We start from the raw sequence: 16,139 nt of genomic DNA, 5'->3' as shown, positions 1-16,139 counted from the left end.
TTTTCTTTAGAGAAGTGTCTATTCATGTTTTATGCCCATTTCTTCATTGGATTATTTGTTTAACGGGTGTGTAATTTGGTGAGCTCTTTATAAATTTTGGATACTAGCCCTTTGTCTGATATGTCATTTGCAAATATCTTTTCCCATTCCTTTGGTTGCCTTTTAGTTTTGTTGATTGTTTCCTTTGCTCTGCAGAAGCTTTTTATCTTCATAAGGTCCCAGTAATTCACTTTTACTTTTAATTTCCTTGCCTTTGGGGATGTGTCAAGTAAGAAATTGCTGTGGCTGAGGTCAGAGAAGTTTTTTCCTGCTTTCTCCTTTAGGGTTTTGATGGTTTTCTGTCTCACATTCAGGTTCTTTATCCATTTTGAGTTTATTTTTGTGAATGGTGTAAGAAAGTGGTCTAGTTTCATCCTTCTGCATGTTGCTGTCCAGTTCTCCCAGCACCATTTGTTAACGAGACTGTCTTTTTTCCATTGGATATTCTTTCCTGCTTTGTCAAAGGTGAGTTGGCCATACTTTCGTGGGTCTAGTTCTGGGGTTTCTATTCTACTCCATTGGTCTATGTGTCTGTTTTTGTGCCCATACCATGCTGTCTTGATGATGACAGCTTTGTAGTAGAGGCTAAAGGCTGGGATTGTGATGCCTCCTGCTTTGGTCTTCTTCTTCAATATTACTTTGGCTATTCAGGGTCTTTTGGGGTTCCATACAAATTTTAGGATTGCTTGTTCTAGCTTCGAGAAGAATGCTGGTGCAATTTTGATTGGGATTGCATTGAATGTGTAGATAGCTTTGGGTAGTATTGACATTTTAACAATATTTATTCTGCCATTCCATGAGCATGGAATGTTTTTCCATTTCTTTATATCTTCTTCAATTTCCTTCATAAGCTTTCTATAGTTTTCAGCATACAGGTCTTTTACATCTTTGGTTAGGTTTATTCCTAGGTATTTTATGATTCTTGGTACAATTGTGAATGGGATCAGTTTCTTTATTTGTCTTTCTGTTGCTTCATTATTAGTGTATAAGAATGCAACTGATTTCTGTACATTGATTTTTTTATCCCGTGACTTTGCTGAATTCATGTATCAGTTCTAGCAGACTTTTGGTGGAGTCTATCGGGTTTTCCATGTATAATATCATGTCATCTGCAAAAAGTGAGAGCTTGACTTCATCTTTGCCAGTTTTGATGCCTTTTATTTCCTTTTGTTGTCTGATTGCTAATGCTAGAACATTTGTGTTTTAAAATGTAGTATTTGAGGGCTTAAAGGCACAAATTTTAATTATGTAAAAATTTTACTTAAGAGCGGCTTATTTAGCAATAGAAAAATATTATTTTTAAGAATAAAATTGTTAACATTTATATTTTGATTTTTTACTTATGTAGGTTTATTCTTTTAGGAAATATAGTAAATTATAAGTTCTAAAGAAAATCTTGTTTAAATGAAATTAATGTATTTACATGCTTTATGTTTCACTACAAATGTGATTGTTTTAATTTCCCTCTTTGCTCTGTTTCTTTGGGACCCATGCCTTCTTATCCTCTGTCCTTAGAACATGCAGTTTAGTAATAGAAAACCATAATATCACTTATATGTCTTATCTAAAAAAGCCGAATGCATAAAACAGAGAGTAGAGTGTTAGCTACCTGGGGCTTCGGGGGAGATTACCAATCAAAAGGTACAGACTTCCAGTTATAAGATGAGCAAATTCTGAGGCTCTAACATACAGCATGGTGACTATAATTAACAATACTATATTATATACTTGAAAGTTGCTTACAGAATAGATCTTAATTGTCACTGTGAAAAAGAAATGGTGTTTATGGGGTTCCTAGGTGGCTCGGTTAAGTATCTGACTTTGGCTCAGGTCATGATCTCACAATTCGTGAGTTTGAGCCCCTCATCAGGCTCTTTGCACTTAGCACAGAGCCCACTTCAGATCCTATGTCTCCCTCTCTCTACCCATCCCCTTCAAAAATAAATGATAAATTTAAAAAAATGGTGATTATGAGACCTAAACGAGGGTGTTAGCTAATGCTATGATGGTAATCATTTTTCAACAGGTAAGTGTATCAAATACATACATTGTATACCTTGTATATGTATCAATTATATCTCCTCATAGCTGGGGAAAAATAAAAGTGAGGATGTGTATTAGTGTGTGGTTTATGTGGATTAATGAGATTCAAAATAGTTTTTAGTTCAGGGAATCGGAGTAGAGCATGTGGAGTGAAGAGTTGAGGGAGACTTCTTCATTGTGCATGGCATAGAAAGGTTATATAACTTCCTGTGTATCTTCTTGTCTTGGCAGTGTGTGCAGGGACAGAGAACAAGCTGAGCTCTCTCTCTGACCTGGAGCAGCAGTATCGAGCCTTGCGCAAATACTATGAGAACTGTGAGGTGGTCATGGGCAACCTGGAGATAACCAGCATCGAGCACAACCGGGACCTCTCCTTTCTGCGGGTAAAACTGTCTCTTTCTTTCTCTTCTCTTCTCTGTGAGTGGACGGTGGTGTCGCGATGCATAAAGACAGACCATCTTGCTTCAACTTGATGGCTATGCTCTTTTGCCTGGCAGGGACCATGACCGTAGGCAGAAGACATATTGAGCCATGCCTAGTAAAAGAACAAGAGTAACAATGCTGTCATGACTGAAACCCTGAGTTTAGAGCAGTTACTGTTATCCTAAGAGAGTTGAAAGATTCTGTCAGGGTGTTGTACATGATATCTAGTAAGTCTGCCTTTTTCTGAATTGCATGCAAGAGGAAATGTGTTAGGCTGGGAACTAGAAGAGTCAAAGGACCAATCAGATAAGAATTGGTAACTTTAGTAATCTCACTTTCTGTCCCTTTTCTGTCACTTTGGAAATTTCAGGCTATTCTATATTACCATAATAAGATTAATACTATTATCTGTAGGAGTAAAATGACATTCATTTTTCAAACCTACAAATTAGTAAAATTAGACACAGGGAATTATAAGTACTTATATCGGTTGATATATGCATGTACATACATGCAGGTGTGTACATAAAAAGTTACTCAGAGACAACCAGTCCTTTTACAAACTTGTTTTCGCTCTCATTTTTACATCCTTGGTCTGCTTAACAGACTATCATTGCTTAATGCCTTCAGTTTCTTATGTTTTGCTTTAACCAGAATAGATATAGGAATATCTGAACTTGGAAGAGATATTATCTTCGCACCTATGAATTTATTCTTTTTACAAGAACTAATAAGATGTATTTTAAATAACAGCATCCCTTTAATTTATTTGAGTTTTTTCAATAATATTTACACATTTCTCAGGAGTACTGTCTTATGTAAATCTAGACAAAAGTGTTTCAAATACTGATACAGTAAACTATTCAGGAGATAATGATTATTTAAAGAACTACGATAACTTAAATAATTCCGTACCTAAATAAGTAGTAACAAAAAGAAGCAATGATCTTTAAATACTTTGAATATTTACTTTAAATATTTTGAAAACTTGAGTAAATATATCTAGAAGGGTAACAACTACAGAAAATAATCCACCTCAAAACTTAAACAGCACTATAAAGCTGACAATACATATAAGCTTAGTAATGACCCATGAACATACCTTTATTCTCATCTATTTATTTAAAGGTAATACTATTTTTTTCTTACTAAAAGCAACATTTTGGTTGTTAGTTCACTTATCTGTTGTTCCTTTGGGAAGTAACTATTTCTAATTGTGACATTTATTTATTCAGTCAACAAATAGTCTTAGCCCAAGAATATAATAGCAAGTAATCTATTGTCCTTGACTTCAACAATCTTGCAGTCTTGTAGAGGGTTACAGGCGTGTGATACATTAAGTATTGTGTATATGTGTGTGTATATGTGTATGTGTGTGTATATAATGTATACAGTATGTATATATGCATATAAAAAAATTTATAGTTGCTAAGAGAGAAATAAGATACCAAAATCTGAATGAAGGTATGGTCTTTTGTTAATAGTAGATGTGGGTGCTGGGCAAAGAAAGGAGTGGCTAATTCTGAAGGATTCGGGAAAGATCTCATCAAAGAAATGCTTAAATTGAATCATGAGAAAATGAATAGGGACTTAAAAGGTGAGTGGGTTGAAAAGAAAGGCATTCTGATGGAAGTAATGTAAGGGAAGGCTTAGAAAGAAGGCTCTAAGTCAGAGTTAATACAAGTGTACTTAATGTTTACTGCTTTAGATATTAGACATATGCATGTAAGTAAATAACACATCATCTCACCTTCATGGAAATTGTAGTGTAGAGTGGATGAAGAGAAACTTGTCATGGAATAAAATATTAAATTGGAGAGGTAGAGAACCTTGTATCACAGATAGGTATCCAGGGGACATCAGCATCCAAATTAACTACTTAACATTTGGGGCTTAGAAAAAATCATCAAGGGGGATTGAAAAGAATTAGACCAAAAAGTAGACCAAGGACTGAACTCTCCACATGCCCCATTCTCTGTTTTTAGGTGAGTTCAGTGTTATAAGTACTTTTCTGAATGACCCCTTAAAACAGGGACTATGAGCTGAAGTCTCCATTATGCTACTGTATTGGATGAGCCACTCTAACTGTACCTTAGAAAATCCTGAAAGCTCTCCATTTCCAGGTTTTCTCTGTTATTCAAAACTTTGCTTTATGTCACTTCACTGTTATGTAAAACCTATACTACTACCTGTTTTTGCTAACCAAAAGAAATCTGAAGAGGATTTTCGCTTTTACAAAATGATCATTGCTTCTTTGCTTCACACCATTTCAAAGAAGGAAGGGTTTCATAGGAACACTCTTCTTTCACATAGCAGGGGAAAACTGTAATACAAAAATTTCTCTCTTTAGAACTACATTATGGTTCATTTGTGTTCTTTGTGGTTTCCCTCCAAAGTACCTAATTTGTCCAATATTGGCACATTACAATAAGTTCAGTGCATGTAAAGGAAATCTCGTTATTTTACATTATGCTATCGTGTTCAATAAGTTTTGAATTGTATCAGCAAGTAGTAATCTTACATTAATCTATTCTATTTATTACATAAGCTTCATATATATTTATGTAAGTGTAATTCACTGAGCAACTTCTTACACAGGTGTGCGATTTCCCCTCCTCTAAGAATGACTCAAACCTGTAATGTGTTCAGAGAGACATTAATTCTGGAATTAATTTCTTTCTTTAAGAACATAAGAAATTACTTTTGTTTTTAAAAGATTTTCCATCTTTATTTTTCTTCTCTAAGTAGTGAGTTCATAGTATTTTGTTTTATTTGTTTTGTATGAAACCACTCAAATTTCTATAATTTACGAGAACAACTTAGCTCAGTATCCTGTCTACCTCTTTCACTATCTGAATAGTCAATGTCTAGGACAGTGCCTAAAATATCATGAGCTTTCATTAAGTATTTGTCTGATGGACAAATAAATGAATAAAATTTCATAAAACTTAATACTTTATAGATTCCTATTTTGTATATTATATGTTATCTAGATGAATATGTTCATCTAACCCTTATGTTATTTCTTCATGACACCACCAAAGGTCAGGTGTGTGGGCATAGACACAGAATAGGTCAATCAGAATCTCTTCCCGTGATTTTCTATACCAGTTTCTTGACTGATATGGGTACATAGTTTCTTGACTATTTGCATACCAAAATACAGTCATCTTTTTTCTTGTGGTTGGAATGTCAGAGAAGGCTGTGCACACAGCAGAATGGAGCCAACACCCTGAAACAGAGAGCAGAGGGGATGACCATTCCCCCCAGATTACTGGTGAGGGAATCATTCATTTCCACATTCCAGTCTGCTTCTCATGACTGGTTGCATTACAACCAGTGAGTCCAAAAGATACCCCTGGAACTTGAGAGTAACTTTGAAGTGATTTTCCTTTTTATTTTTTTTTCCCTTAAACTAGATGGGTTTTCTATCACTATAACTAAAATATCCCATGTACTCCCATCTCTCAAGATATTAAGAACACAGAAAAAGTAGGCTTTTGAAATGGAATATGTGCTTATATATTATAAATCTAAACAAAAAAAAAAAACAGAAAAAAGATAAAAACACCCTAAAATGTTTTGGAGTTACTTCCTTAATCTCTGTTAGATGTATTTTATTGAAATACTTTGAAATGCATTACTTTCACGATGCTTTTATTACATCAACCTTAGAGTTTATCGCTGTAAGCACCTTTTCACCCAGCTGTGTTGTAACCTCCAAGTTTTTGCATTTCTCTTACGGGGAAAAAAAAATTTAGTTGACAATAGTTAGCATTAGACCCCCGAGACACCACATAGTTGGCTAGAAAAAGGCCCTAAAACTTATTTACTATGTACTTTATCACCATCACAAGGTTAAGACATAATAGAAAACAGCGAGGCATAAAAATCATAGATTTTGTGTTATTGTCTTACACTTTGTGAACTCTCTCAAACGAGGTGAAATATAGCGAATGATGGGAATGAACTTTTAGACCTTTTACCATCATTAGAATTCTCAAGAGTTTTTCCTCTTTTGTCATTCCATTGGACCTCTTTGCTATTGCTGGTATTCAGTGCTCAGCTTTTATAATTTACATTTATTTTCTTTATTTGATACATTCATTTTAAGCAAATAAGTATTATGTGTCAACTAAGTGTAAGACAGTGTGGTATATAAAGTGGAGTATATATGAGGAGTATTAATGACTATTCTTAACAGGCATAGTTATATCAGGTATAATATAATAGGCATATAATTTTTATATAACAGGTAACAATATTTAATTCTGACTTGTATTTAGTTGAGTGAAACTTGTTTTGGACATAGTTATTTTTAGGATCATGAAGAGCTAAATTGATTTTAGTGGTTGATCCATTGACCTGAGATATTAAAAACATTAGTAATTCATTGAACCTATCTACACTGTAGTGTAGAAGCCTTAAATCTTGATTATAGATGTCTTTATTACTGAAAGTGAATAAAATAAATTAATATCTTATATTAATAAATAGCAACATTAATATTTTGTTATTGATAGCAAAAGGCACTGTGTTTGAAAAAGTCAGAAAGTATAGTTTTATAAAGCAAAAATACTTTAAACATATCTTCTCTCAGATGATGAATAACACATGTTGTTATGGGAAAGTAAATTTTATGAGAATACATTTTTTTTGAAAAAAATAGCTGTTTTTATTGTATTCTTGGCACAAAGCTATAGGGAATTTTTTGTATATATAAGAAATAATGCCATCTAAAACTTTATTTTGAAATATAAAACTCCAATATATTTCTTGATAGAAACCATATAGTTCATTTTTCTTTACCATAGAAAATATTTTATTTTTAATTTCAAATATTATCTTTGTCTTTTAGTTAATAATTAACATCTTGTAATGTCATGGAACTATCATCCTTCTTTATTAGGATATATATGGAATTTTTATGTTTGAGGTTGTTGCTTTTCAATCAGTCTCCATTGGACATGAAATTTGTGTTGCTTTTCCAGTGCTAGTAATGGACCTATATTATTTCATTTTATACTCACACATTGTTCCTTTTCTGAGTAAGGACACATATTTGTAGGAAGGCAGATGAAGCTGTAACTCAGAGACTGCAAGATGCTGTCTGGCTTGCTCCCTGGAACTTAAGACCTTGGCTTCATTAGCATGTTTCTGTTACAGTGTAATCAGGGATGCTGCCTGGCAGTAATGAGTTTCAAGTTGTAACAAGTAACTCTGCTGTCACCTATTCCTTAGCTGTTTTCAGTAACTAGTCCGGCTTAATATTAAATTCGGAAATATTTGCCTTTCAACCTACTTCTAGCTTCAGGGTCTACCTTATTGTCCTCTGGCAATTCAAAGCAGATGACCAGAATTAAATCCAACAATATAGGGAGTGGTTTTTATATTTACATTTGTTTCCTATATCTTTCTTCCCCATTTAACTCTATCTATACCTGGGTAAAGCTGTCTTCTGCATAGCATGATTTATCAAAATGCTATGTGGAATAATTCATATTAAAAAAAATAGGTAATTTAGGGACACCTGGGGGGCTCAGTCAGATGAGCGTCCCACACTTGATTTCAGCTCAGGTCATGATCCCAGGGTCGTGGGATTGAGCCCCATGTTGGGTGCCATGCTGAGTGTGGAGCTTGCTTAAGGGGCGCCTGGGTGGTGCAGTCGGTCAAGCGTCCGACTTCAGCCAGGTCACGATCTCGCGGTCTGTGAGTTCGAGCCCCGCGTCGGGCTCTGGGCTGATGGCTCAGAGCCTGGAGCCTGTTTCCGATTCTGTGTCACCCTCTCTCTCTGCACCTCGCCCGTTCATGCTCTGCCATTCTCTGTCCCAAAAATAAATAAACGTTGAAAGATATATTCTCTCTCTCTCTCTCTCTCTCTCTCTCTCTCTCTCTCTCGATGTCTCTCCACCCCCCAACCCCATCCCTTCCTCTGCTGGAGCTCTCTCACTCCAAAAATGAATTAAGTGAATAAATAAATAAATAAATAAATAAATAAATAAATAGGTATATGAAGTACTTTATTCCTTTGGGTTAGAAAATAATTTATTGAATAGTTTGTTTAAATAATGGTGACCATTGACTCTGTCTGGTTTTAGCTTATTAAATACTAGATACAACGACTTGTGTGACAGAGATTGTGTTGAAAAGGTTGATTAGAATCAGGATGTGAAAACTAATCATATTTTAGAATCATAAAAAAAATTGAAGAGCAAAATACCATTTAGATGAAACATCTATGACATAATAAGGTAGATCCATATGTATATTTTCACATTTGCCTGAAAGATGACATAAATGCACTATTTTCTAATACAGCACACTTATTTCAGCTGTGCACAGAATTTGATTGGACTGCATAGTAAGGGAGAACGAGCCTCAATTTAAGTTTTCCTGAATAACTTTGTAGCATAAATAAGCCATATATTTATTTGTAGGGTGCCTAGGAGGCTCAGTTGGTTAAATGTGCAACTTTGGCTTAAGTACTTATCTCAGTGTGTGAGTTCAAGCCCCACATAGGGCTCTAAGCTGTCAGCGCAGAGCCTGCTTTGGATCCTGTCCCCCTCTGTCTCTGACCCTCCCCGGTTTGCATCCTCCCTCTTTCTCTTAAAAACAGACATTAAAAGATAAATAAATAAATAAAAATAAGTGGTATATTAGTAACTCTATCAAATAGTAGATAAGTAAACAGGATTCCTATATCAAGGGTTGATTTTTCTTTGTTTACTCACTGAGCATAGAAGTTTAAGTTTTTCTTCCATGCCACTAACTGGAATAGGTAGCAAGAAAGGACCATGAAATTCAATATCTAAAATATTTAGAATGAATCATCATTAGGTTAAAAGAAACTGCACCTTTAAGCAAGCAGTAGACTAAGGGTATTTCAACTTTTTACTTAATTTTATCTTTCTGTCTGAATTCCATGTAAACTACATATGTGCTGTATTTAGATGATGAAAACTTAGCTGATTGAGATGGGGAATATCAAAAAGGAAGTAGACTAATATTTAAACGTGTCTGTTGGGCCAAAACAGATATTCTGGTTAAATGGAATTTTCAAAGCTATGATAGTTTCTGAAAGCTGTTTCTAAGACTGTTAAATATAATACATATGCAATTTTGTAAGTATGTATTTACAGCTGGCTTTTAAATTGAAATTTGATTTTGTACTAAGTCTAATCATAGAAGTTGTATTGCATTTTAAAAAGCTATGCAATTTGCACTTGGCCTAGGGAAAAAACAAAATTTCCTCAAAGGTTAAATACCGTTTAATCTGAAAATATACATGACTTAAAATCCTGATGCTCTTCAGCAATCTTACATGATAAATGATGAAAATGTCTATATTTTTGCTTAGGCAGTGATATAAGCATATTTTTCAAACTTTCTTCTTAATCCTTTAAATTAAATACTAAATAAAAAAGATTGACCCTCTTCTCTACATGTTAAAACAACAACAAAAAATTAGTAGTGCCTAGAAAAATATATACATTTAGTAGAAAATAAACATTTGAAGGAGTATTGGAAAGAAGGATAGTAATAAAAATAGATCAGTATAATTTATAATTCTATTATATATGTATAACAAATATAAATTAGTGACTAGTGACTATATATATATATAATGTGATATATAATATATTATATGTATATAATATAGTATATATATTTAACCATTTTCTACGACTGAATCAAATTACTGTGAAATATTAAACCTATATGTTTCTAAGAGACTATTACTAAAAACTGCTTAGAATAAGTTTTTAAGTCCCTAAATTGTAATGCATTTTCTAGAAAAAAAATGCCCTTGTTGCAAATATACTTAAAAATGAATTTATTAGGATGCTGAGCAGATGCAAAGCATTCCTTTATGTCTCTGGGGGCTGTACTATTTAAATTTGGCTTAAATGGTGAGTATAATGAGTTTACAGGCTTATCTTAACCTTAATTAGAGAAATATGTGAGTAACAAACCCATTTCACTCTATGATTCTCAGATACTCTTTTCCTAGGGAAATTGAGTATATACAGGTTATTTATTTACCTCTTTTATTTGTAAGTAGAAAAGATCTTGGTTTGAAGAGAGAGAACAAATGATATTTATGTGAGTTTTTAAGACTAACTTGAAGCATTTTGGCAATGGGCTGCCTTTTAATTCTAAAATCCAAATAGTAGAATATAACCAAATAAAACCTTTAAAAATTTTACAACTATGTGTATTTTCATTAGCTTTATTTTTCTCTGACTCTTAACATGGAACACTGTTTTCTTCAAAAAAGGGAAGATGAACAATTTTTGTATGAGACCAAATCAATTTTAAAGGTCTCTCTTGAGTCACATAGAGTGTAATTTAAAGTTCAAAAGTGTAAAAATAAAACGTGAAGACGGTTCCATTTAGAGCCACTATAATTATTTCTCCTGATCCCTAATTTGAACCCATTTAACTGTAAAATATTATATTAAAATGTATAATGAAAGTGATAAAATTAAGGTATCTGTTTTAGTAAATATAAGCCTCTTTGAAGTAATTTCTATTCAATCTCTACATGGAAATCAAAATATGTAATTGAATGTTGGAGTAAATCCTCTTAAGCAATTTGGTGCCACATGTATTTCTGAAAATAAAAGTGCCTATCAGCATGCTTGTCACCTGGTAGCCCATTAGTAAGAGGCAACTCTATCCAACCTTATTGGGTTTCTTTCTTTCTTCTTTCATTCCCTACGCAGCAACTATTGAGCCATACTCTGAAGACCTGACAATAAATTTTTACAAAGTGTTTTTAGAAGTTTGGGATGGTATGATTTTGTATTTTTAGAAAGGTGAAACTGCAAGTCAAACACTTGGTTGTAAGAAGGAATCAACAGCTAAATATGTACAAGCTCTCTACATAGTGAGTGAGAGTTGTTTCAGCAATCTAAAAGACATCCTGTGGGGCGCCTGGGTGGCTCAGTCAGTTAACTGTCCAACTTCACCTCAGGTCATGATCTCACAGCCCATTAGTTCGAGCCCTGCGTTGGGCTCTGTGCTGACGGCTTGGAGCCTGGAGCCTGCTTCCGATTCTGTGTCTCCCTCTCTGCCCCTCCCCTGCTCATGCTCTGTCTCTGTCTCAAAAATAAATAAAAACATTTAAAATAAAAATAAAATAAAATAAAATAAAATAAAATAAAATAAAAGACATCCTCTGATGGAATCATTGGAAGCATTCATGAAAGGAATTAATAAGGCATCAATGAAGCATTGGGAAGAATTCATGAAAGGAAAATAGGTAAAAAAGTATAAGCAAATCAGACTATATGGTATATTATAATACTTTCTTAAAATTTCCCTCCTCTGAGAACAATGGCCAGAATTCTTATTAAGTTCCTATATTATCTGGCCCCTACCTTGTCCTCCATTATTGCTGATGACACTAAGATTCATGGCTATCTTTCAGTATTAGCCAACTTCCTTTGTATATCAAGTTCTCTGTAACGTGATTGCCCTTCCTTTCATTTTCAGACGTTCTCCCTGCCGACAAACATAAATACATACACTTATTCCTGTCTAAGTTCTGTTTAATTTTCAAATCTGCTTTTAAAAATCATTTCTCCAGCGAAGCTTTACTGACTCTCATATGTTACTGAATTCTTCCCATTATTACATTCATAGCACTCTATGCTTCTTTGTAGGACTTCCTTCATAGCAATTATTTAAGTATTTGCTTAATTTCTGCCTACTCTTCTAAATAATGAATACCTTGAGGGCAAGGGCCATGCCTAGTTCACTGTAAAATTCTAGCACATAATAGAGTGTCTCTCATATAGTGGCTGTTCAGCAAATATTTGTGGAATGAATAAATGAGTAAATTGAATAACAATAAGAATGAATTCTAATACTCTTTATAACTTTTTTTGTCGGGAAAAAATGATTATACTGGCATTTTTTCAAACATTATTTACTTTTCACTTTTCTAATTGAAGCTCCTCTCCCTAGTGCTTCGTAGAATCAATGGTGTCTTATTTATGTTTCATGAACTGATTTGTTTTATAATAAATAATATGCTACCTATAGTGGAAACATGGGAAACTAAACTTACATACTTAACATTAATACATTAAAAACCTAATGGGTGGCTAAGTAGTCTATTTTGTGGACTCAGTTGTGTGAAGATCAAAGCCATGTTGAGGGGACTGGGGTGTGTCAGTAGGTTAAGTGTCCAACTCAAGTCTACTCTTGATTTTGGCTCAGGTCATGACCTCATGCTTGGCTGAAGCCTGCTTAAGATTCTTTCTCTCTCCCTCTTCCCCTCTTTCCCACACATGTACTCTCTCTCTCAAATAAAAAAAAATAAAAGAAAAATCTTTAAAAAAAAAAAAAGTCATGAAACCTTCATAACTTTAAATATCCTCTTCTTTGGACTGCCATGAATACCTGAGTTTCTGCCCATTAACATGATCTCCGATATCCAGTTACTCTTTTTCTTTTTTTTTTTTAATGTTTATTTACTTATTTTGTGAGAGAGAGAGAGAGAGCGAGAGAGAGCACACACACACAAGCCAGGGAGGGACAGAGAGGGAGAAAGAGAGTCCCAAGCAGGCTCTGAACTGTCAGCACAGAGCTCAATGTGGGGCTTGATCCCACAAACCATGAGATCATGACCTGAGCCCAAACCGAGAGTCAGACACTTAACCAACTTAGCCCCCCAGGTACCCCTATATCTAGTTACTCTTTATAAACTAAGGTTTCTATGCTTTTGTTTTGTTTTTGTTTTTTTTCTTTCATGGTGAATTTCTTTTTAAAATTTTTTAATGTTTATTTTTGAGAGAAAGACAGAGACAGAGTGCAAGTGGGGGAGGGGCAGAGAGAGAGGGAGACACAGAATCCAAAGCAGGTTCCAGGCTCCGAACTGTCAGCACAGAACCCAATGCAGGGCTCGAGCCCTTGGACCATGTTAACTGACTGAACCACCCAGGCGCCCCTGGTCTCTATGCTTTTGTATGTCATTTCCCCCCTCTCTGGAATGCCTTTCCACTCTTCTCATTTTAGAAAATCCTCAGACCTTAACATGTTCCCCAAGTTCAATCTGTATCCCCAACCCTGCCCCCACCACCAAGCCAACCAAAATTCATGTTTTCCATATACTTAGTATATGTCTGTGTGATATCATATGTCACTCTGTGTAGGAATGTGTTGGACTGTGGGATGTACTTTGCATTCTCATCAATTTATTTATATATATACGCGCACACACACACACACACACACACATATATATATATATATATATATATATATATATATATATATTGTGTAGAGCAAATGAGAGTAAATGTTCAGTCAACTTTTGTTCTTTGAGCAGATAAACTGGCTTAAGTGGTTTTCTCCCAGTGAACTTTGTTATACTGTAGTTGTATTCTCTGTAATAAGAAACACTCTGTATAGGCACTTTTAGAGTAACCTTTGGGTTGTCACAGAGTAATACCTGGTATATATCATTTGTTGAGATAGATGCAAGGCACTATGCTGATTCTGTTTTCCACTCCTTATGACAATCTTATGTGTAAGTGTCATTGTACTTCTTTTTTATAAGTGATGAAACTTAGGCTATGATAAATCGAGTGACTTTCTCAGAACTGCACTGCTAACGGGCAAAGCAAACACTTTAACCCAGTTCTTTCACTTCATAGTGCAGACACTTTTATTTTTCCTTACTATTGCCCACTATTTGTCAATGACCCATGTATTACTTAGAGCAGGTTTTTAGGGAAATTGATACAAGGCAACTATTTTGCATGTATATGCCAGAGGATCAGGACAGATAACTCTGAGGGTTAAAAAATTCAGGAGGGCCCAGTCATGGGAGCTCCCACAATAATGGTGAGATTTACTTCCAGGAATTTGAGTAGTTAATTGTCCACTGTAAATATCCTGAGAAAAATCCCCACAGGCTTCTACAGGGGGAGGAGAAAAGGAACCATTTTGAAATGCATTATTTTCTTCTTTTTTTTTTTTAATTTTTTTTTAACGTTTATTTATTTTTGAGACAGAGAGAGACAGAGCATGAACGGGGGAGGGTCAGAGAGAGAGGGAGACACGGAATCTGAAACAGGCTCCAGGCTCTGAGCGGTCAGCACAGAGCCCGACGCGGGGCTCGAACTCACGGAGTGTGAGATCGTGACCTGAGCCGAAGTCGGCTGCCCAACCGACTGAGCCACCCAGGCGCCCCTATTTTCTTCTTTTTTAAAATTAAAAAAAAAGTTTATTTATTTTTTGAGAGAGAGCATGAGCAGAGGAGGGGCAGAAAGAGAGACACAGAATCTGAAGCAGGCTCCAGACTCTGAGCTGTTAGCACAGAGCCCAACGTGGGGCCCTCAGTCACGAACCACAAGATCATGACCTGAGCTGAAGTTGGATACTTAACCAACTGAGCCACCCAGGCACCCTGTCCTTTCTTCTTAACAAAGGCCTGTCCTCAGTAGAAATTAGTAAGCCAGAGCCTAAGCTAGATATCTGAGTTTAATGACATGGGGAAGGGAAATATCCAACCCCAGCCTAATCTAGCCACCATGTTCCACCTAAGAGGGGAGGGAAACAAAAACAAAATCACAAACACAAAACCCTGAGAAACGCTTGTGATATTCACAGTCCAAGAGGCATAGACTTACTAAAAGCCTGAGATCTAATTATAAGGCTATAGAATGCTTCCCCTTCCCCTATAACTTACCACCACATAACTAAAGGCTTATTTATAACAGTTTTTTCCCCCATCTTGTCTGGCTATTAAAAAAAAAATTACAAGGCATACCAAAAGGCAAAAAAAAAAAAACACCCCACAATTTGAAGAGACAGATAAAGCATCACAACAAGACATGGTAGGTTTGTTAGAATTATCAGACTGAGAATTTAACACAACTATGATTAATATGCTCAGAGCTTTAATTGATAAAGTGCAAAGTATGTAAGAACAGATGGGCAAGAGGGATCTCTCTAAACAGAGAGATAGGAATCTTAAGAAAGAGCCAAACAGAAATGCTACAGATTAAAAAACAAAACAAAATACTAACAAAGCTGAAGAATACTTTTGATGTGCTTATTAATAGACTGAACATGGCTGAGGAAAGAATCTCTGAACTAGAGGATATCTCAATAGGATTTTTCAAAACTGAAAAGTAAAGAGAACCTAGACTGAAAACAAACAAACAAACCAACAAAAATAGAATAGAATAAATGATGTCTGTGGGACAGCTGGAGAAGGTGTCACAGTCACATAACGGAAATACCAAAAGGAGAAGAAGGCAATAGAAGAAATATTTGATACAATTAGGACTGAGAATTTACTCAAATTAATGTCATATACCAAACCACAAATCTAGGAATCTCATATAACACCAAATAGGAATAAATGCCAAATAAATTACACCTGACATATCATTTCCAAATCACAGAAAATTGAAGATAAGAAAAAGTCGTGAAAGAACCAGGAGAAACACATTACCTGCAGACAAATATAGGAATTATATCTGACTTCTCAGAAACCATGCAAACAAGAAGACATGGAGTAAAATATGTGTTGAGAGAAAAAACCAAACCAAAACAAACAAACAAAACCACTAACCTAGAATTATGTACCCTGATAAAAGTGAAAGAGAAATAGA

At 34.9% G+C, this 16,139-nt stretch overlaps 1 protein-coding gene across 6 annotated transcripts in view; it reads left to right on the top strand.

The window, feature by feature from the left end:
• ERBB4 (erb-b2 receptor tyrosine kinase 4) overlaps positions 1 to 16,139 on the top strand; it is a 1,166,318-nt gene that overhangs the window by 423,512 nt on the left and 726,667 nt on the right. For all 6 annotated transcript variants that reach the window (XM_040476138.1, XM_040476135.1, XM_040476139.1 and 3 more), the window contains exon 2: positions 2,314 to 2,465. In XM_040476138.1, coding sequence (XP_040332072.1) covers positions 2,314 to 2,465 — 152 coding nt within the window. The remainder of the gene's footprint in view (positions 1 to 2,313; positions 2,466 to 16,139) is intronic.

The sequence above is a fragment of the Herpailurus yagouaroundi genome, unplaced genomic scaffold (assembly GCF_014898765.1).
Source record: "Herpailurus yagouaroundi ecotype Mexico unplaced genomic scaffold, PumYag 140, whole genome shotgun sequence".
Lineage (NCBI taxonomy): Eukaryota > Metazoa > Chordata > Mammalia > Carnivora > Felidae > Herpailurus > Herpailurus yagouaroundi.
Note: the sequence above shows the minus strand (reverse complement) of the source record. Positions and strands in the feature narration are given on the sequence as shown.